The sequence below is a fragment of the Pogonomyrmex barbatus genome, unplaced genomic scaffold (assembly GCF_055798465.1).
Source record: "Pogonomyrmex barbatus isolate J1 unplaced genomic scaffold, ASM5579846v1 scaffold4, whole genome shotgun sequence".
NCBI classification, from domain to species: domain Eukaryota; kingdom Metazoa; phylum Arthropoda; class Insecta; order Hymenoptera; family Formicidae; genus Pogonomyrmex; species Pogonomyrmex barbatus.
This window is the reverse complement of record NW_028297138.1, coordinates 7,329,757-7,354,054: the sequence shown is the minus strand read 5'-3', so window position 1 is coordinate 7,354,054 and position 24,298 is coordinate 7,329,757. Positions and strand designations below refer to the sequence as shown.

The 24,298-nt window shown below is 39.7% G+C and overlaps 1 protein-coding gene across 3 annotated transcripts in view; it reads right to left on the bottom strand.

The window, feature by feature from the left end:
* Positions 1–96: 96 nt before the first annotated feature.
* LOC105425728 (defective proboscis extension response 14) overlaps positions 97–24,298 on the bottom strand; it is a 119,675-nt gene continuing 95,473 nt past the window's right edge. For all 3 annotated transcript variants that reach the window (XM_089080879.1, XM_089080880.1, XM_089080881.1), the window contains exons 8-9: positions 12,126–12,265; positions 97–5,053 (exon numbers count right to left, since the gene is read on the bottom strand). In XM_089080879.1, coding sequence (XP_088937005.1) covers positions 4,956–5,053; positions 12,126–12,265 — 238 coding nt within the window. In that variant the 3' untranslated portion in view covers positions 97–4,955. The remainder of the gene's footprint in view (positions 5,054–12,125; positions 12,266–24,298) is intronic.

The window sequence follows — 24,298 nt, the reverse complement described above, 5'->3', positions numbered from 1 at the left end:
ATGTCAAGATGCATAGCACATAATACCTCTTTATTAGCGTACGAAAAGTGACATCGTCGTAAAGAGAAGGAGGAAACGGAATAAATACGCTCAAGATTACATACTATACATTTTATTGTATTTTGCGTTTGAGTCTTTATAAATAATGAACAGTGAATACCGACATTGAATGAGTTTCCTATTTCTCTCTCTCTCTCTCTCTCTCTCTCTCTCTCTCTCTCTCTCTCTCTCTCTCTCTCTCCCTTCTTTCACTCTTTCTCTCGTTTTCTCCCTCAATCTCTCTCCCTCTCTTTCTCGGCGTTTGCTGATGAACGACTGGTACACGTTCACGGGTTCGTTCGCTTTAATCGCATTAATAATGATATAGTAGTACCAATAACGTACAGATGTGCTTACAGACTTGCTTTAACCGTTATCGTGGATACATTAGTACGGATGATAGTGGGGGATGAAATATGATTAATGATGATAGAATATATTGGAGAACACACTCATGTGGCCGCGAATTCACGCGGCATGACGCGGCGTACATACACCACACTTTCGCACCGTCCTTCCCATCAGGTTTCAGAAATTATACACTGCCCGCGGCTTAACTTCTAATTTCGAATTATATTATCGAACACACGTAGATTATTCTGCTCGGCATCTCGCACCCTCTCTCGTGCACAGACGTATACGCAACACGTACACCCACGTATGATATTATCCAGAGATCTCGCGCGAGCGGTATAACCGTTACGTCGCACCGTCGGACAATGGCAGCATGCTGGCCGGGGGGAAAAAAGAGGACACACGGAGGAAATATTAAAAACAAAAACGACGCTTATAAACCGGAGGGCCACTTTTAATTAGAGATAATCTCCTGAAGATCGGCGAACGCGCAAAGTACCGTCCTAGGGTAAGGATTATGAAAAAGGCAACACGTATACGGATAAGCGTATAAATTACACCTCGATATCAAACCTGCGCAAGCTCGTGAGCTGTATTGTTCACAAATGAAATCTATCTATCTAATAATCGACTGTAAATGATATCCCCTGGAATGGACGTTTTTAATCGTAACGCGTATGTTTTGCATTAATACATTGATTTACTGAAACAATAACTTTTAACAACGGAAATTTCACGAGCTTCATCATAGAAACGTTATTCATTGTCCATTATCTCGCGTTACTATCATTTCACGTGACGTGCAATAGCGTGCAATATCTTCGGGGCTCGTCCGGAGGGGAGAAATTAATGAGGTAATTGTTTTTTAAATCTGATATCTGATCACTCAATGTATGTACATGATTGTACTCGGCGTTTATCATTTTCAACTGAAGTAAATGAAATAAATAAGAAATTAAATAGAAATTATTATATTAATAAAGAAAAACTGTCTGTTGAGCTCCTGATCTGTTAGCCCCCCCCCCCCTCTCCCCCTCCCCCCACGTATTTTCTAAAAGTAAACGATATTCGCGATATCCTGCAGCGAAAAGCTCTCCCTTATATTCTTCGTAAACGAATTCCGCGTGTGAGCAAACGTGGACCGGGCAAACAATCGAAACTGATGACATTCGATCGTGTTGCCTGTCGGTGTGTTGCGAGCGACAACGAATAGTCCGAGTGGAAAATCTACGCGCTTACGCCACCGACGTAATTATAAAACTGTCCGCTGTAGTTTGCGCGCTTGACGTTAATTCGCGTAATTGGGATCTCGCGGATTAAGACCGCCTTTGCACCTTCACGCCCCGCAGAAACAAGGGAATATAGTAGACGACTCGGTCGTCTCGAAACTTCCATTTAAGAGATGGCGGAACACCGGCAAGGCGGAAGAAGCCGACGATAAGCTTGAAGAAATGCGAAACGCGAGGGTGAGCGCGGCGCGCGGCGGGAGACGAGGGATGGCGCGACTGAATGGAAAGTTTGTTCGCGAAATGTTTGAACGTCGTTACGATTCAATGCATCCCGATATACTCACCCTCGATTCAGCAGGTCTCTCTCTCTCTCTCTCTCTCTCTTTCTCTCTCTCTCTCGGTCGAAATAATAATTAAATTTATCGCGGGTTACGCGCGCGCGGATGTGGCTTTTGCGCGCACGGACGGCCGCACGCGCGTCTCGCTGAAATATTTTGCACCTGCTCGTGCAATAATGCGTCTGTTAAATTATCACATTACAGCCGGTGAACGCGAGCCGGCATTGCCGCGAGTAGAAACTACTGATTTACGCCAAACTAACCGTACGTCATTGTCAGGTAGGGCTGCTTAACGGTTCATTTTCCATCGGCGCGATCGGCGCAATTTGTTGCCCGATCGATCCTTGTCCGACTTGTCGCGCTTTTACATCGCCGCACGTTCCCCGATCCGTCCTGCACATTGCAGTTCAGCCCGAGCGATCTGCATTATGTTCCCTCATGCAATCGTATACTTACCCGCTACGTGCGAGCTATTACATTTTGAAAGTCCAAAGCGCTATTCGCGCTATATTTACAAATTTAATTCGACCCTTCTGTTTTTAGCTTACGTAACATTTTGAAAATGCAAATGCTATTTGCGTATATTTACAAATTCAACTTCTCTGTTTTTAGATTACACACGCTCATATGTCAGGAATTTCACTCATCATTTCATTAAATTTCATTCTTCTTTAACAAACTTATATCGACATCTTTATAAGTTCATAATGGAAATTATAAAAATTCCGCTCGCGCAGCAATAAAAATTTAATTTATTTTTATAGGATTTGCGCAATGCTATATATAACGTATACAAGACTAGTTTAATTTTGTCGCGCTTTTTATTTTTGAAGTATGAAATAAATGATATGTTATTATCTGCATTTGCGAGAGATATAAGAAATTCATAATAATATAAATTCAATCGAAGCATAAATGGAAAGCTTTTAAAAAGCTTAGTAATTTATGTATATTTTAAATTTATATGTAAAAAAGAGTTTCTACATAAAAAAAAATGTATATATATTCTCTCTTTTCAACATTTTTAAAAGAAAATTGCAAAATAAAGAGAATGATATACAAATATAAAAGCATGAAATTTTCGAAAGTTATACCATGGCGATTGCAGGCAAATAAAAACGTGTCCAATCGGAAGAGAAAAATGACCGTAGTACATTTTCACAACTAACATTTATTGTATCTGTGATGACTATGTAATCTTTGGATAACCGACGAACTTTACTTGAAATCGTTAATGTCAGGCATATTTTATGCGGATGAGCATATGATGTTGAATAGATCCTCATCGGCTACGTTCATCGCGTATTTTTCGCGCCGCGGGCAAGATTACCACTGAACAATGATGCATCGCAATCGTTGTTTTAGGTTCAACAAAGGCGTCGATTTCTTTGACCCTCGAGCCTCGAAAATATTGCTTCCATCAGATAAAAACAAGTAACAACAACAACACTGCCTGAATAAAACCGACGTTTCGCAGCGTTTCTCATTAGCAGTGATCGTCCATTTTGTAATACAAAACGTAAATTTTAATCGTCTGTTGATTTGTTTCTGTAAGTAAATCTTGATTCGCTCAAAGATCTGCATTTTGTAACGCAAAATGGAAATGTAGATGATGATATGTAGATATACATGGACTTAGTTCGTAGCTGTAAAAAATGTTTAAGTTGCCATGGAAACATTTTTATTACTTTAAACACAACAGAGTGCAATTATACGATTGCGTAGATTATTCGAAAGGAAAGAAAATTTGAATTTATAGTCAATAGTAATCGATAGTGCCGAATTCTTTGGACGGTGTCGTTCGACATTTTGAGAAATCTTGTAACATTAATTTCATTTCTAAAAGTACATAACAGTTTACATACATAATGTAAGTTCAACAAATGTGTATATATAAAAGTATACACACATATACAAAAGTATATGTACATCCCAAATATTCGAACTTTATAAAACACATTTAGCCTCGTAAGATTCGTCTCTTTCTCTTAGATTAAAGAATTTGTCGTTGTTATATCCTTCGAAAAATGATATATTAAAATTGATAACGGATATAAATATTTCTCCATTTTTTAATTCTTTTAAATCAGTAATAAACGGATATTAATCTCGCGATAACGCGGTTGAAATGCTTTAACGTAAGGATAAAGCAATAAAACGTCCTCGACGATCGAGTCAGCGTCACTTGGCTATTTTTCCAGCGCAGTCACAAATAGTACGTCACAGATAGTCGCGCGTTACATATCACATGAACGGAATTTCTCTTAAATAACGTAGCCGCATTTGAATATTGCGGACGTGTAAATAACGTACGTACGTACGCAGTAACAACGCGGCGTCAACACGTTTTAGTATTAAGAGCTCACAAATACGACGTGGAGAGACAAGAGTCAAGTTTCTATCTCTCTTCCTGAAATTCACAGCGTTCTGGGCGCGAACGCCATTCGTCCTACGCAAATCCCGCATTGATCGCCACTGGAAGCGATTAGTCAAGTTTCTGGAGAGATGCTCGGAAATGCTCTGTGGAAACTGATATACGTCGTCTCGCAACGAAACTGCGAGACGCGCGGTGCTCCTAGCGAAGCCACTCGTCCAAAAGTTAAGTCCACGATCGAAACGGATTCGGATGATATCACCGTCGTTACCGTGCGCACGTACGCACCACCCACACACCACACACACACACACACACACACACACACACACACACACACACACACACACACACACACACACACACACACACACACACACACACACACACACACACACACACATGTATTTCCATCTCTTGCGTGAGAATATCTAAATCTGTTCTACGTAACTCGCACCAATCGTGTACGCGCGCGAAGGGCCGGAGCGAAGGGCCTAATGCCTAAGGTCTCTCTGTCCTCGTTTTCGGGAGGACATTCCGGGTCTCCGCGGGTCTCCGTGGGGAAGGAGAAAGTTAGCACCATTCGGATTGCAGGTCCAAAATGCACCGGGGTCATCACGGTCACCTTAAGAGCGATGATAGTGATATCACAACGGTGAAGATAAAGGTCGCCCTCGGGGCCGTGGTACCGCCATGTTGCATGGCAGCTGGATTCTCCCCTGCAACGAAAAGCAAAGATACAAATATTAATTTAACATCGCGGCTCGTCCGTTTTTTTTTTTCTTTTCTACTATTTTTATTCGCGACGCATTAAATTATTTCAGGGAGAGACCGCAGGTCTGAATTTTTGAAAAATATTTTGAAATGTTTACGAGAAATCGTCGCTCGTTCCCGATATTTTGCTGATATTGCATCACCGGCAGAACGTAGCAGATTAAAGTCCGGTATCATTTTTCCAGCACGCGTATTCTAACAAATATTATATTTCATACAAATTGCGGCTTATGGGAGACTGAGTACTGAGCGTTTGCAAAATTTGCGTTGTTAAATCGCCAACTCTTCAAATAAATCAACTCACTCGTTATATTCTCTGTGGTAAGGTAATATTAAAGTTGCGCCTTTCGAACGAAGAAAATAAACTGTGTTTCCCGACTTAAAATTTAGTAATAGAAGAGATTTCTGAGAAGATGAAAAAGAGAGAAGGCTTTAAAAGAGGTACATGAATTGTACGTGTGAAATCTCCGTTAATAACTGCGAACAATATTTCTACTTCGAAGAGTACTTCTACTTGGAGAGGTGGTCGATAAATGTCTTGTTATTACAACGTTTCATTTGTTCGTTTCTTATCTGTCTCTAAATTATTTTTCTGTTTTTAGTTTCCGTGTCTTGTAAAATTATTGGTCTTCTATCGTTGCAACTTTATTGCCGCTGCTTTTATGGGCTTCTATGGATTTATTTCTAATCGTCAATCGTGTTTTAATTCATTGATGCAAGAAGAACGCATGGAAACAGATATTTCAATAATAAATCGTCCCGCGTCCGAATACGATAATCTGCTGTTAAGAGTAATTAGAGTGGAAACAAGAATGCTTTTTACTTTTTACATTGTAAGCAATCTATTCTCCGCTGTAACAAGCGAAACATATTTCGTAGCGGCCAAACGGAATAACGGTTTCAATCCTTTTATTTGTTCTGTCACGGAGTACCGTGATAAAAACGGAAAGATTGGTACACACATTGATTGCTCACGCCAGGTTTTGGCTTTTGAATTGTCCAAAAATTCAAAATATAAACGCGAATTCGGTCATCCATAAAACCCGTGGTAAAATATCAAATGCGACGCAATCTCACAGTCGTCCATCGCGTTTCAAAAGTGACAAGAATTGCGGTTTACACGAATTTCGTAAATGGCTGATCGAACCGCTTGTCGCAGTCGCGAAAAGCAGACTTCGCTTTTATCGATTAAACCATGTAAATGTAACATTCGAAAAAGAATTGCTTCGCGTTCGTATAATATGATATATAATATTAGGTATGATTTGTAATCGAAAGCCGAACGTGCGTTAATTAATTTTATCATATTCCGTCCAAAAGATAAAATTGAAAGTGTAATTCTAATGCACCGTATAGCCTTCTATATACACGTACGTACACGTTGTATAGTCAGAAAATTTCTCTGCAGCTTAACACATAATCCAACAATGCTGCCATAACTTTCTACATTTAATTGCAAATACAATTAGGATAATAACATACGTTTTAGCACACTTGATTTTATAACGAGTATTACGTTATCATGCCAAATGCGTGTAGATGTAGCAAAACGCATATAAATATATATGATGAACAAATTACATTAAGTTAATTTGATATTTGCATTAGTTGAGTCACCATCGTGCATATCTATTCTTTTTCCACCCTCCCTTAATTCTACAATTAACCCTACAATTCATTTGTGCTTTCTTGGCACAATCGGAATCGTTTGGCTCAATCGAAGTTTTTCTGAAGTCGAAAACATGCTACCCACGTACTTTTAGCGGCTGGTCATACGAACGACTACCTCTCCCCAAGATTCAATTAAACGCTGCCGGTCTGAGAAAAATTTACAACTCTGTTTACGCGCCTTCCCGGTAAACCGGCTCTTAATCCCGGATTTTCGTCTCGTTAATTGAATCGTCTGAATCCTCACTGAGTTCAGACGTTTCATTTTATTGAAAGCGCTTTCGTTAATGCAGCAAAGAAATATATTCTTAATCATCATCGAGAAGAATTGATTGCATTTTATATTAGAACTTTGTTCTCGAAATAACATCAATATGTACATGTATATGTGTATATGTGTATTATTACATGTATATGTAATAATAAGAGAGAGATCAAAGAGAATTTTAAGCCACGTGGAATATTCAATAGTTTATCTAAACGGTGAAAATCTATTCATTTGACGGATTATGCAGAGTATTTCGCCGTTCGACCTCTGCTTAATTATGAATTAATCAACCGATCACTCATATACCGCGCGCATACATACATACATACATACGTACGATATCTCGTAATGTGATGTGCAAATACGACATAATTTCATTGACTTCGCTAATCACGTTGCAAGTACAGTACCCAATATGCTATTCGGACATTAATAAATTTACCAAAGCCGACCGCACAACTCGGACTTTGTTTGATGTTCGTTCTATCTCCCGTAATTCCGGTGCGAACATATCTGTTAGATTTCGAGGAGGCCCGTGAACTAATCTGAATTTCGAATTACCACAACCGTTTGTTCGGGTATACTGAAATTAATTGGTGTCGTATCGCTGTCTTGTGCGTCGCGGGTGCAAAACGTAAATTTTAATTTGTGCTACCGTCGAGTCGAGAACTGTATAATATTCCACGTAACCACGCGATTAATCACACACTCGGCGACTCGGAGATGTCATTTTTTTTTTTTGTTCTGTTTCCGCCGGTCTCCGGGAGGGCGGCCCGGGCCGAGACTTAAAGAATCGCCACCATGGAAAGAGGCGGATGCGAAATGAGCTGTCAAGCGCCCTCCGGAGATTCGTTCTGTGTATTATACATGACCTCGTGCGCGTGAGCGCACGCGCGCGGGAGAGCAAGCCTGTTAACTACATCTTGCGACGAGAGCTTTGCAAACTCCTCACGCCCGGTCTTACGTCGGCGAACGTAAGGACGCTGAGATGAGGAGAGAAAGAGAGGGTCAAACGACTCGACGGAGCACAGCAGTGATGCCGAAGAGGCGAAGGCAGACTTCCGTGTCACAGAAGGGATAGAGGCGGGTCGACGTGTAGTCCTCCTGGAGCCTGCGGCTACGATTATTAATGGGTAGGGCGTGACACCCCGCGAAATAACCTCTCTACCCCCGCTTCTGCGCGCACAAATACACACACACACACACACACACACACACACACACACACACACACACACACACACACACACACACACACACACGAAATGTACATACACACGCCAGGACCAACCGACCAACTACCGCTCTAACTCCGAGTCACTTGTCTCCTCGTAGGCATTAACTAGGCCAAGAATTACTCATTTTCGAGAGCGAACAGTCCGCCACTCAACGCGCTTCTCAACGCTTTTTCATCGATCACTTTTATCCGATGACTTCAATCCGCTAGCCCGTTTCACCGTTTCACAAGTATTTCTGTTTTTCTAGCGCCACGTAGACTTTTATTCTTCTGTCTTCATCTGAATTTTTCCATCCAGTGAAATTTTTTATTCCGCCAAGCGGAGCATCCTTATGCCACGGAGCGGAAAGATATTTTATACAGAATACGGTTTTATCGACATTAATTTTCTACCGAGAACGAAAGTGGAAAGATCGCAAAGTAAGAGCGAGCAGAAATAGAGAGAGGCGTCGTGAGAAAGCCCTTCAGGCGTACGGTGAGATAGTACCGAATAATGATGCTTCATCTCCAATCCGGCTTGCATTTAATTAATAATCACGAGCATATCTTGAGGATAATTAATTGTAAAGAGGTGTCCTACTATATCGTTAAAAGTGCATTAATAAAAAAGAAACAACGAGAGAAAGGTGTATAATTATGAGCGTGTTGCTGGAAAAGGACCAAAATCATTCCATCCTTTTTTTCGTATATTCTGCGTCAGAGGCAGCAGCTTCCATTGTTTTGTATGTATATAACTGTTATATCCAGCGCGTTTTCCCGGCGCCAACAAGTGCGGTTTAAATTTGCATAGTAAACTGAAGAACTTTAAAGTTTATTTAAATATTAATATTACGACATTTAGTTGAAATACCGCTCTCCCTATTGCGTCAAGAAAATAAGGTGTCTTTAATATTCATATTTAAATATTCATTTTGTCTCGCACATGGATATGTATACCGGCAAATATATGTGTGTGTGTATATATATATATATATATATATATATATATATATATATATATATATATACGTACATATATAATATGTTATATATAATTTGTTGGCACTGTTGCCAAAGATGGCTGTAAGCTTCCAAAGCTATTTCCGATAAAAAGAGGGGAACATTTGGAATCCGGTAGCCATTTAATGCAAAGCACGACGCGAAGTATCGATCAATTTTGGATCGATCGGGGCGCATTAGAATGCGCTACGCGGCTCGAACCGCGATGATCAAAGATGACCACAGTCGTAGTTTCGCGAATTATTCACTTGCACGGACATCATTAGCGGCAATCACATTTATAAACGGCCGCGGAAGTACGAAATGTTTCGTCGGGATGCATAGAGCTACTAGCGAAATTTCAGGACGTGGATCGACTCTCCGCCGCCGCACAACTACTTTCGAATGCGAGCCTCGAGCGTCCAACTACTTGTCAAGCAAATTCGCATTACTTCCAGTATTATGATCGCTCTTGTAGTTACCTGGCATACAACACCCGCGGTAATAACTCTCCGACTTGCGCATTCCGCATACTCATCGCGACGGTAACGGTGGCTTACTCTAACTCTGCCTGGCTCATGCCTCGCGCGCCAGATAATAAGACGCTTGTTTTGCTTGGTAATATGTTTTCGTCGGGGGAACATAGTCAAGAATTTCGTCGCAATATTGTCGATCGAACGCCTTTGATTAAAGTAGTAAATGCCAAAGCCAAAACGTGCATACAAATTTAAATGAGGCAGCCGGCGGTGGTCTCGCCGTGTCGCCTTTTTGATTGCGACGAAACGGACTTCATCATCAATCGAGCAGCCGCCGAAGATTATTAACATTCCTTTTTCAAAAAGGAACTAGGGATTATATCGTAAGCAAGCATTTCCTTGAGTGCTCCCTCGTCAAACTTTATCAGGAGAAGATCGAACTCTCGTATTGGGCCGACTTAAGGTAATCCGCCGTAAATAATGCACATCACCTATATAGACGGCGGCGTCTCTGCCCGGAGCCGCTCTGCCCGGAGGGCGAAAAGCCCCCATGAAAACTCGTTGAGCTCTTTCGCCATAAGTTCGAAAGACGTTTCCCAACCTACGAGTATCGATCGCCTTGCGGTGGCATCGCCTATCCGCCACTATAAAGCCTGTGTTTAGCGGCATTTCCCGCAAGAGCACGCGTCATCGACTCGACTTACGTGCTATTTCGTCGTGATACGAAAGTTTTCGCGGTTTACGTCATCGTACGAGATAAAAGAGTAAAACGCTAGGGAGAAAACGGGGGAGAATCGTCGTCCGGCAATAGATCAAAAATTGGAGCAATACTGCTGAAAATTGCTCGGCGGGCAAAAAAAAAAAAAACAGATCGAGTTAAACATATCTGGGCAATGTCTCCGCGGCACAGATTGTTATCGGCAAATTAGAACGATACATTCGAACTCGATTAACTGGAGCGAAATCGCATCAATATTTATCTATGTTAATTCCCGCGGAAGAATGATTGCATTTGTCTAGTTTCCCATCAAATTATTACATTAGCTATAATTTTGAATATGAATGATCTATCGGCACGATAAATTAATTCTACCTTGCCTGTGTGTCAGTTTTCGCGCGATAAAACTTCTCCCCGCTTACGCTGCTTCCATAACAAAATTAGAAACGCAAAAATTAGCCGCACTACGGGAATAATATACATTTTAAACGTTAATTTGATTACGCTGTGAGAATAAAGAAGATTAAAAGGAAGAAAGACAGCCCGGCTGAAGAAAGAAGAAATGGGTCAGCCTGAATATACTCGACGAACTTTTCTATGAATACGCCATGCGCTAGTATTAGGGTAGGAGCACGAAACAGCGCGAGTTACCCATGAAGAACAAAAAGAATATGAATAAGCACGAGTGACGGTATTAAGAATAGAAGCAGCGTCTTAACAGCGTCTTAATGACACTCCAATATATATATATATATAGAACTTTTGTTTTATCCAGGCAATCTTTCGCCTCCGCGTCGCGGAGAGACGGACTATTTTCTATCAATACAGTCAGGAATGTCATTTGCTGCAAGAAACTCGTTGACAAAACGGAAATGGAGAACCAAAGTGAAGATCGCGAGGAGCGATCGGGCGACCCGTCAACGACAGAGCCGGCTTCGTCTCAATCGCGTCCGGCGCCGGTTATTTACCCTGATGAAATCACAGCTTTGTATTCTCTACACGATCGATTGGCGCTAGGAAGATGTGCGGAGGAAGAAAAGAACGACAGAGCGACCGACTTCTCGGAGCGTGAGGAAGACGGAGGGCGGGAAGCTGAGAAACGGAAGGCGTTGCAGGAAAGAAAAGGGGGGACCGGTAATAGGCATTGGCGCCGTTGAAAAGCCGTGGAAAATCAATTATCGACCGTGCAAAGGGGTGGAAAATTATATCGATAGGCGTCGCGCGCCCTCACAGGGCTGACTGCCGCCCTCCGTTTCCTCTCTCCCTCGGGTCTCTCTCTCGTTATCGGTAGCGAACAGAGACTGATTCTTAAATTAAGATTTCGAATACGGCTGATTGCTCGGGTGAATGTTCTCTGATACACAATTAAGAGAAACGCGGCGATGAATTATCACCAGAGGCATTCAAACTGCACATTAAGACTAGTTTTCTCTCGCGCTCTCGAGAAATACGTCGGACTTCTCCGATAATTCTAATTCTCCTCAATGGACTTCACGTGAAGCTTAAATTAAAAGCGTTTACAAAGTGAAAAGTAAAATCTCTTGAAAAAAAAAAAATTTCTTGACAATTGATATTTTTACATCGATATTCTTCGTGTCTGCGTTGCATATCGCAAGCGTATGGAAACGCGCGCGTCGAAATAGCAAAATATATATTCATAGCGGAAATATACCGTTTAGCACGTGGACGGACACCATAGTGGCTGCTGCTACGTTCGCCAGGGCACAGCTGTAGTTCCCGCTATCCTTTTTATTCGCATTTGCAATGTAGAGTCTAGACACTGCTCCAGCTGCACCCATGTCCGTCTTGACGCTGAAACAGAAAGCAGAATGCTCCATATAAACCTTGACGACGACGTTACTATTGCGTGTTTCCGCGCCGAAATAAAGAACAGATGCTCCTTTTTTGAATATTCGACTTTTGAATATTCGATTTTTCAAAAGCGAGATAGATATAGTGAGTAATGGAAAAGATGTGCGCTTCTATACTCAAACAAAATATATGACAAGATAAAAGGAGGAAGACACAAATTAAATACAATCTCTTTCTATTTTTTATACTATGACCCATTAATAAATAAATTTTTACTTTGTATATTAAATGCATATATCCATGCGATATAATTTTGCAACGAAAAAAATGTTGCAGCCGATGACAGATGACAATAATTTACGGTAATAGCAGGTGGCAGTAAGAACACCCTTGAAGAGCTTTTGAAGGAAGGAATATGAAACCGAGGGCAATTTATATCAGAAATTTATCATCTCTCTCTCTCTCTTTCCGTGTGCGGACGAAAGACTTTTTTTATACCCAAGCCGCAACACTGGGTAGTAAACAGATTCGCTCCGCAGTTCACAACCACAGTGCAGACAAACAAAATAACCACCCTCTCCATGTAGCCTCTAAAAAATTATATGACGCAAATCTCTCCCCGTAGAAAAAGCTTATCTGAAACGTACATAAAAACGTATCCCATAAAGTTATACTCTATGAAATATAATTTACATTCCAGATCTATTTATGACTTTGAGAATATTGATACGCGTGAAGAGTAAATAATTATAATATATATATATATATATATATATATATATATATATATATATAAGGAATAGGAATAGGAATTATTATAAGGAATAAGGAAAAATTATAAGGAGGGTGTAGCATATATAAATGTAGTTTAAGATATAAGTTTCGTCCGTCAATATTTAAATAAGCATGCTGATTTAATACATAAATCTTTGGCTTTGCTATAATTCATAGACAAGCAATTACTTTTTTTTGTCTCTGCTCAAAATAACTCATAGTGGATTTAACGAGTTTTGCAACTACAAGCCTCGAATATAATCATTCCTAAGAAACTTTCTAAGAATCAGAAACTCGTTAAGACTCTGCGAGGAAATATTCAAGAGGCAAAAGTTATGCGGGTAACGAATCAGTCGAAACCTTCGTACTTCGTGATAGGCTTTATTATTACTTTAATACGTAGGAAATGACAAACTTCATGGTGAATGAGAAAATTGCTACGGTGGTCTGTATTTGGTGTTATCATATTTAAACCTGCTTACAAGTGAAAAATAAGACAAAAAGTTAGCTTATAACACTTAGGACCACTCACGTCTCCAGCGAATTAAGCTGATGAAATAGGGCATTCAGGGAGAAGAATAAGAGAAAGGCGGGGAAAGGTAAAGAGGATGTTCCGCGAGCGAAGATGGAAGAAAGGCGTAAATCAAGTAGTTCGCCCTCCAACAGCTGGCCTTGACAGACCGGGTACTCCTCCCGAGCTTTCTTACTCCCGATCCCGTGCAAAAAGAAGGAGAGACCGGAGAACGACGACGGGCGTACGTTGCATACGCCCACGCGGTAATGCCGCCTGTATTAATTTCACATGGCATTTTATCTTGTTTGAATTACATTTGAGGTATTGCCTGCATAACGTATCGCGCGAAATTAAATTGGACTCACTTGTTGCGAAAGGCTGCGTGAAAGTTTGAAGAATTTCCTATTTCCAAGGCTCAAGGTATGTTATGTCAGAGAAAAATTGGATTCTCGAAAGGTACTAAAGGCGAGGAAAACTGCTGCGCCGCGATGTAAGAGAGAGAGAGAGAGAGAGAGAGAGAGAGAGAGACGAGTAAAAAAACAAGCTGTCTCTACTCTGAATTTTTGAATGTTTAACGATGCGTGATGGTTGCCTCAGACATGATACGTATGTCTCGCACAAACCTGTTTGGAGAGATCTTGTAAAGAAAATAGGACGATGGTAAGACGTATAAGCAAGAATTATGCCATGGGTATCACGCCTATGTATAGATATATATATATATATATATATATATCTATATATCTATATCTATATCTATATCTATATATCTATATATATCTGTATATATATATCTGTATATATATATATATATATATATATATATATATATATATATATATATACATATATATATATATAAGGCAGAGAAGGAAGTTGGATTTTGAAGAAACGAGCGTAACGTACGTAGGAAAATGGACATGCCGATGATGTCGGGAAAAGCTAGTCGAGAGGAATACGGGTACAAACGGGGAGGAAACGTTAGGTTTGCTTTAAGAATTCATTCGTACGGCCCGGACAATGCGAGACGCGCATCTTTCCGTTTCTTCCTTACCACGCCGACGACCACACCATCGCGTTTCCATCATCCCCGCGAAATTGTTGTGGCAAAGTTCTTTGAGAGTAGCACGTCGTGCACTTTTCCAAGAATGCAACGAGCATTACCGTTAGGAAACGTTAAAAGCACTTGTTGCCACATCGTTGTCGTTACCGTTGACACCGCACCGTGTTCCTAGCTTTTTTCAGCTAGTCATCACACACGTAAGCAAACTGTGTGTGCAAACTTCACTGCAACTCGGGTCTTATCTACGCCACAATATGCTAAATGTTCAAAGGCCGGTGGTTTTTAATTATGCATTAGCGATTTCAATTTTTAATTAAATAAAAAATATTTTTGTTAAAAAAAGAAAAATATAGAGACGGAGAAAGAAAGAGGTAGAGGGAAAAATATGCTATGAGGAGGAGCGACGAGAGAAAGGAATGCAAGTCCGAAAGCGAGTGAAATGTCCAGGGCGATTCGTGTACTGCATGCGCGAGTGGTCGCTTTGCCCATCAGAAGGCCAATGCAGCAACTCGCGCAACATTGATCCAGCCATTCTACCACGACCGAAATTTTCCAACGATTGGCATCCGGGGACAGATCACATGCCATTTGCCGTTGCACGACCACTCTCGCAGGCGGGGATAGACATCCGTCACGCCGCTTGCGTGTCGCACGGCTATTGTATGCGGTCGTATAGGATCGTAAACACTTGTTTTATTATATTTCATTTAACCGGAAATGTGTTTTCGAATTTGTCCCCGATATCTGTTGACACGTCAACCGTTCAGTTCGCGAAACGGACGAAAAATGTCGATGAATCGCTGCCCACGGCAGCAAATTTCGGAGACAGAAAGGGTTAACTCAGTGATGTGGGAGATTAAATATGTACCGCGCGAAAAAATCGACGGCATACTGCCGTGAATTTTTCAAATTTTTACGCGCGTTACGTTCACACTTTACTTGTTATGCGAAAAAATAGAATCGAATGGTATTCCTCTGTACCTAACCTGCCCGCATTGCTCCTCAATACTTAAAAGAATTTAATTTTGTGCATTGTTCTTAGCTCGCCCGTGTTACGCGGAATATCAGGAGATAGGAAATATCCCGCGAACGGGAAATCCCTTTGAAGATATGTGCCTCAGATATTTAATATCACTGACGCTTAATAAACGAATCTCCGATAGAATGGCTTTTCCTCCCAAACGTCATCCAATACGTTTTAAATCTTACAAAGCCAAATGAAAAAATTATTAAGTTAACTCGCACGTTTTACTCCCGACATATTTCATTTGCGAAATACTTTATTTGAATTTGAAGAGGCAGCGTGCGATTTTCTTCATAAGTCAGCGGATTTAATACGTATATTTTTTTGGGATACACAGAGCAACGAGCGAAAATACCTTATTCGAGTATAACGTAATCCATTTACTCAAGTCGACGTAATATTTTGCATCATATTTTTAACGTACACGCTGACAGAGCAAACCGTCAGCTTATCGTATATACTCAACCATTACGTCCTGTCTTCCCCCCCCCTCTCTCTCTCTCTCTCTCTCTCTCTCTCTCTTTCTCTCTCTCTTCACCGGACATAGTTTTTTTCGCCATACCGTGGAATTTAATTCGTGCATAGAGCAAAATTTATCTTCAAATTCTTCTATACGCAACTCGCGAGCTCCACCTCCTTCGCGTTCGATCTAGAAATTCCCTTTTTTTTTCTTCTGCCGCTTACGAATCCGCAGTGAATTTCGCAGTGGTAGTCGAGTGGGCAGAGAAATTTAAGAGTTCTCGGGATATTTTGTTTCTCTCGCTGATTATTCTCTTCGCATTTCTCCTCTTTTTTTACGTTGCAGTGAGGCGATACGCGTGCGATGCTCGCACTTGCGTTCGTACCGGTACGTGCATCTTTTAACATCAGAACCGGAAACCAGTTGGTAACAGCGTGGTTTTTATGAAGATCGTAAAAGGGTTGGTTGTAGCGTAAAATTTACCCACCAGAATGCGCAATGAGTTAGAAACATGAGTTAGAAAACAGAACTTGGAAAACGCGCTTTTATAAGCCATCACGTAAGAGTAAATGTTATCATAATGTTGATTCGATTCGACAATTATTCGGCAAATAATTTTTCTTTCTCGACGATTATCTCATTCACAAAAGAATTCTACAAAAGACTTCTATTGAGACAAGAGACTTTTATTGCTTCGAAATTATGGATCATATTTATTCAATCGAAATTCAGAGATGAAAGGAGCAACATCGCTTGATCTTTGCGGAAAGCACCCTCAAACTGAATTCATTATTCGGACGAAGCATTTTCTATCATTCTTCTTCTGTTCTTCATTTCAAGTAATAAGTACTCTTTTCTTCGATGCCTTTTAACATAGAAAAGAGCTTACCCCTACCAACGGATCCGAGCGATTTTATCAAAGTCCGAGCTCAAAAGAATTTTCATCTTTGCACTTGTTTCATCCGAGACTACGCTATTTACATATATTTATAAATTTTTAGCGCATAAATTTTCCGAGATTAACCTGTTGTAATACGTTAGACAGCATTGCTAACATTTCCGCGGATACTTTCAAGCTGCTTACAAAAATTCCCATAGCATATTTCATATTTTTCTTATTCCTACAATAGAGATTTATTTAATACCATGAACTTACCGATATTTCAAATTCATTTTTTAATATTTTTTATGTTATCACATTAAATATATTAATTAACAAAAATTAAACGTTTTACAGTTTCAGATGGCGACATTTTTCATTATTTTTGCGTAAAAAAAGAGAAAAGATTGCTTATGGCGAACACATCTTCTCCGCGCTTTTTTCATAAAAAAATACGTCGCTAGGTGGAGTTCTTAATGGTCAGAAATATAAGCGCGCGGTCTGTAGATTTCGAGCAAGGAACCTCGTCGCAGCTCCTCGTTTCCTGACTTAAAGGGAGTTGCGAAGTTTCTTTGTTATTCCCTTCCGACCTCCGCCGGGATTTTGCCTGCGAATCGGCCGGACAGACATTGCAAACTTTTACTGGAACTTTTCATCAGACTAGCCAAATGTAAAGCGCTGTTTGGTATGAACAGCTTTCACGATACTCAACGACTATGCACAGAGAAGAGTCAAGGTTTAATAGTTTTACCAAATTTGTTGGAATAAAATTCGATCGTTTACAGAATTAATCTTCTATATTTAATATAAAAATATAAATGTTAATCATACAATTCTGAAACTAAGCAAAGAAGATTTTTTTAAAATTTCGTTAAATACATTTTACTCGCGTATATCCGCAATATTTTCGTTATATGATAAGCGAAATTATATAAAGAGATTAAGGGAAAAAAAAATGAAATTTGATTACTTTAATTGGCAAAGCTGATGATGAAACGTTAATTTTCCAGATAAAATTCTACGGATCCTCGAGCCATAAAACCAAAGGGTGCGTATAATGAAGGTTAAACGTCGACGAAGAGTTTTTTTCATTATCTCCAAGATTTCGCATTTGGCCAACTCGTACGTTTACGGCTCGTAAATTTAGACGCGTCCGCGATCTCTGTCTTTCTCCCGCGGGATAAGAAGGAGGCGGTTTTACTCGGATCTCCTCGTACTTCCTCCCGAGTTTGTCGAGCGGGTTTTACGCGGGGTAAACCTAAATACGTGCACGGCAGGGTGAGGTAACACTGTAGGCGAAAGAATGTCCCGCGAATACGCGAGCACATGAACACCCAGAAACGAAACTCCGTCTCCCGTTGTCTCCGCAGGAATTCAACGGATTATCCCGGATTTGCCGTGTGGCGCAAAGAGGCGCAATACCTTATCGTTCCCGTGACTTCTTTTTCCGATCGAGGCACGTAAAAAAATTCCGCAAAGGTTGTGAGAAGCCGAACTTTCTGACATAACGCTGTAAAGATTCGGGTCACGCGTCACAATTTTCAAATCCCTTCTCATTAAAAAAAAAAAAAAAAAAAAAAAAAACAGGTGAAGAGAGAAGTAAAGAAGATTCTTTCGTTTTTTTTTTCTAAAAAGTAACATGGGAGTAATCAGTATTAATCCGTAGAATTTATATGTAATATCAAAATTTTTTACATAAAGACGCGAATAATGAGAACATTAGTGATACTTTTTGTGATAATTTTTGAAGTAAAACATACATTATTGCGTAATTTTTTTATTCGAGCAACTAACATAATTATAATAACTTAATATTTTCAAAGTACGAAATAACAAAAATATACGGATTAATGTGCTACTTGGAAAAGTCGCAAATTTATTTTATCTTAGTTTTAAAAATCTTATGATTAAGAATCTCACGAGAACGATAATGTATTCCGCTCGCCGGAAAAACTGCGATTTGATATTTTCGATGAAAGATTTTCTCGCTGTTAAATAATAAACCGAATGAGAGTTGTTACGTAATTGCATTTACGTCGGGTAATTAACTCTTGTAAAAAAAGAACGAAGCGCCGCGATGGAAATAGCGAGTGTACTGCAGGCGAGGAGGGAAAATGCGTTAAATTTAAGCATACGAAGAATGCTGTATTCAACCGACTATGCGCGATTATATCATTGGAGTCACTACGGCGCATGTAAAAGTAATTGCGCACCAGTGACCAGCGTGGAAACTCGCGGGAATAATTAATGAAAAATGGAAGCCGGTCGGTTGTCGGGCGGAGAAATATGAGCGCCATAAGAACAAGCTTATAAAATTTTATAACGCTCTGTATCATCGACATAGAGGCCAAATTGATCGATTTATTACGATTACATATAGCGCGATTACATATTTCACTGCTATCTGCTATATAAAACGTGAAAGAATGGATAAATCGATAAAGCGGCATTTAAGTTTAACGCAAATTTGGTTGACCTATTTGGTTGGCCTTATTCTCGATGTGCGTGCGTGTCGTGCGAGAATACAACAAGGAAGCTCGGCACGCGAAGGAAAGTCTCAAACGTTTTGCGGTCCTCGAAATTTTTAAACCGCTCGCCGTAAAACTAAATGAGATACAATCTTTTTTTTTTTTTGCAAAAGAAATTTCTACTTTATTTCGTCGTGCGGAATTCAATTCCGTCCCCTTTTGTCGCACCCACGTCGGGGAACTCACGTTACAGAGAAAACTCTGTCCTTTGTTATAGCTGATCCCGGGTTCCCGCGCGATTTGAAGTAACAGTTTCGGGTACAGTAGCGATGACAACTCGATACAAGAAACACGGCTTCCGAGGGGAAATAATCGCGCGGCCGCCCGGCACAAACAGCCCGGCGGAGTCAAGCCTTTCATTGGACGTAACGTGGAATCGAAAGGAGGACTAGGGAAACGGGCAGAAAAAGGATCGCGTCCGGTCTCGCGTGTTGCGGAGGATGGGGCGATTCAGGGCGGGATGGCGGTGGGTCAGGTGCGAGGTCCAATATGTGGCATCTGGCGTTACATGCTTCAAGCTTCGCATAACAAGCTCGGGGCTTGCTGCGCGCTGATGGGAAAAGTTGCAGGCTGCAAGCCCAGATATGTCGTTCTGGGTTGCATATCCTTCCTTCCTTCCTTCCTTCCTTTCTTCCTTCCTTCCTTCCTTCCTCCTTCCTTCCTTCCTTCCTATCTACCTATCTTCCAACTTACCTATCTACCTATCCACCTGCTTACCTTCCTCCTCTATCTTTCTTTCGGCATTCGTCGACTACATAATGGCGCTCATACCATATCCTGCGACAACGTCGAAATGTACCCGAGCTAACCCACGTCGGCTCTCATCTTCCTCGATCCCTTTTTCCACCTTCGCGCCCTCGTACCGCCGCTCCTATCGCCAATTTTGGGGGGAAAAAGGAATACAAAATTTTCCAATATTGTTCGGGATTATGTAACTTTAATAAAAAGCTATATAATTTGCGTAATGCGCAACGATTCGACACTGTGGATAATTATTCCTCTTAAATCCAAATTGTTATAAGCTATTATGTAATCCGCGGATTTAATAAATTACATGTAATTATATGACAAATTGTATTGTGTAAGGTATCATTAAAAGTGTCTGACGCGTCAACTGTGTGCAGCAAATTACACACGCGGCTGCTTTCAAATTTATCGGGCTGAGCTGTCCGTTACAAATATCTCTTGTCAATATCCTATCAATCTTTAATGCCCCCAAATCCCTCGACGTAGAAACTCTCCTACTCTTCTTCACACTCTCGGTTGATATGAAAGAAATAGATGTAATAATCACATCGTGGAAAATGTATAAAAATATAAAGTGACGAATAAACGAAAGTAATTGCTCGTGCCAATTGATCTAAAATAAAATTACAAACGTCCTATTTTTAATTTCGATATGAATCCGAATTGTATTTGATTGAAACGAAGCTCAGTGTCAACCGAACTATATTGTTCTCAAATGAAACATGATACGAATAATCCACTATTATCTCATAGCATTGGCCGAACTTTTACCGCCTGGTTCTGCGATTTAATGCGCAAAACTTTGGAATGAGAACAAATGCACCGAATATATGATTGCGACATTCCGCGAATTACTCCCGCAGGACATGGCTTTAAAAGAGCGTAGTACCCGTTACGAAAAATTCATTTCACGTAATACAGAAATTTGCAACAAATTAAAAATAACGCATAATTATAAAATTTAATTGCATTTATACTTATTTAGCTCAGATTTTTTGGCAACAAATTGAAATAAATGAAAAAACCGTAAAAATGGTATTTCACAAAAAAATTCGCGCTCGTTTTCTCGGACATTTCGATGTTTCTTTTTTTTTTTTTTAATATTGTCAAGGTAGATAACAGTATTACAGTATAAATGTTTCTCTTTAACGAATATTTTTATTGACGCGGAAAGATTGGCAATCAGCATAAGTAACACCGAAGTATAGCTCAATATAGGATCAAAAAGCGCGGGGAGCTTTTTTTAATACATCACGTGATCTTTTCATTTTTATCGTTATGCTTTTCCTTCCATCTCTTTGCAAGTTCCGTCATCAGGAAGCAATTCAGTGCATTTCTGTATGCCAATCTCCTTGTCTGCTTATTCCTGTTTGCATAATGCCAAAATGTAAGCACTAAAACTTTCTCATTCCAGCGACCTCTTCATAAAGTCTTAACTACGGAAGTAATCTCGTACCTGATTCTAGCATTTATAGTTTACAACTGCATTCGACATTTTCAATCTAGAATTACTTTTCAAATTAAATTGCAATGAGAAAAAGTCAATGTTCCTGATAACATATCTATCATTAAGTAGATCTATCTAATTTTTAATAATTAATTTGCCGATATTTCTTTCAAGAAATATCAATGTTTTTCACACACACCAGCGAAGTAAATAAAAGAGAAAAGAGATGTATCGCTCCATCCATTCTAATTAATTAAAAAAGAATTAAGGGGAGATTTTAGTTGCAAGCAAAAATCAATCAAATACAAATGTGTTTTTAATAATTACTATTCTGAAAAACATAGCCAGTAATCAACATCATAAAATATTTCACAAACAAACGCATATAACATTATAGGATAAATGTGAACAATTGATCACATTACGCATATATAAATCAGAAAGTTAATGAGTAAGTGCGACGACCATTTATATTCGTTCACGCTCTACCAACATTTCGCTCATAGAAAGCAATATTTCTCCGACAAAGGAAAGGAATACCTGTGACTGATTGAAATACCGCCGACGATGTAAACGCGAGCTGCGGGCATTTTTCAATCAACTCTGACGTGTAAATAGCGCGGACTTCTATTGATTATCTTCTAATGCCATTTTCATCTGTCAGCAAATGACATAATGAAATAACACCAACCTAAATTACGGTATCAAAAAGTTATTATTACAATTCGCGTGCTTATCGCGCGACCACGGCCGATGGATAACGAACGGCGCGCTCATAATATTCCACTGGCTGCAGGATATTATGCATTCACAGAATTCGAATTAACTTAACGCTTGTATCACGGGCTTGCAACGGGTGTACTAATAACGTAGCGAAGAGATCATGTCACGCGACGACACCGGCAGTCCTCGCCGGCAGGGAGCTCGAATTAAGGGAAATTGTTCGCGGCATCTGTTGTAGCTGTTATCCCGGCATGCCAATTTGACAGGCGCCGCAATTGCGCCGCTCCAGAAATGTCTACTAGGAAAAAGGCTACGGTCGATTTTTCAGTCTGACAGTTCCGGAGGGCGGCGTCGTTCCCGGCTGTCCGCCGCGGCGCATCGCAATAAAGGTCGGGGGATCGCAAGAACGTTATGCCGAGCCGCTTCCTTCGTTTCTTTTTGGACGCCGGGGTAAACAGCATCAGGCATGATTAAGTAATCCGCTCTCGTCTCTCCGCTGTCCCATCGGAAGGACCTTCTTGCGCGAAATTACGCCGGCTCAGTCATAATACGAGCGAGACGAGATCCCGTGACGTATAAAACCGAAAATATCCCGTAGCTGTGCTAAGAAAAATATTACCCGAAGAAGTTATCAACGCGTCAACGCACGATTTTCCCGTATACGATGATTTTATGATGAATTATGTTCAAATAAATATTTGATATATTTCTCGTAAGGAGGGATAGTAAAAGGGATTTTTAATCGATATAAAAAAAATATTTGATTAACGAATTTTTGTAGAAATTACCGCTATGTTGTAAGTCTGCACAGTTGCCACAGACCTGGAAAACCGCGAAAAATCATGGAAATTTAAATTAGTTAGGGAAAACCGGGAAAAGTTATGAAAATTTAAATTAGTCAGGGAAAATCGAGAAAAGTCATGAAAATTTAAATTGATCAGGGAAAGTTAGAAAAGTCGGGAAAAGATGTTTGGAATTTTGAACTTTGCTCAATTTTCTTAAATGCTATTGTTTTAAAAAATACTTATAATTTTTCAATATTTTTATTTAATCTCTCTTTTCTATCATAACTATATTTTTTTATAAATATAATATATAATAATATTATATATATATATATACAATATTAATTTATTTTTTATTAGCTTGAAATTTATATTCAGGATTATATTATGTTATTAGATTTCTAAAGTTAAAATTTAATATTATTAGCCAAATGGAAATTCTTCACTGTTGTCTGTAAAACATGGAAAAGTCAAGAAATGTCAGAAATCATTTTCTGTGGCAACCCTAGCTAAAAATAATTCGTGATATAATTGGAACTTATTTCATATAAATATTTGTCATCTAAGATCCTGCTTCCGAAGAATTGGCTATGTTCTCTTTCAGTTGTTTATCAAATATTTTATGTCTCGATAAATAATTTATTAGTCCATTTTTTCGTAAATCTGTCGCTATTATTTTCACGTGTAATTAATAATATGAACTAGGTCTCGATGCTTAACAAAAAACACAATTTATAAAATTTAATAAGATTACGTAACGCAATAAACCATAATACCAACTCATAAAGAAAGTAACGAGTCACGATTCGTTCGTGTCGTAATTCCCGCAACACGCGACAACAATTGCAAAGCAAAAAGAGCTTGCGAGACATCCGTCACTCTGTCAGTATATACAATATACCCGCGGCACGCAACAACTCACTCGTTTACTTCCTTATTAAGGGGCAAAAAATTTATCAGGCTATTACTTAGCCGAAGATCATACATCTTTCTCAATGTCATTCAGCGTATTCTCCAAAAACGTATTATTAAAACGTCATCGGGAACTGAAAACTCCCGTGTAAAGCGACTCCCGTCGTAATGACATT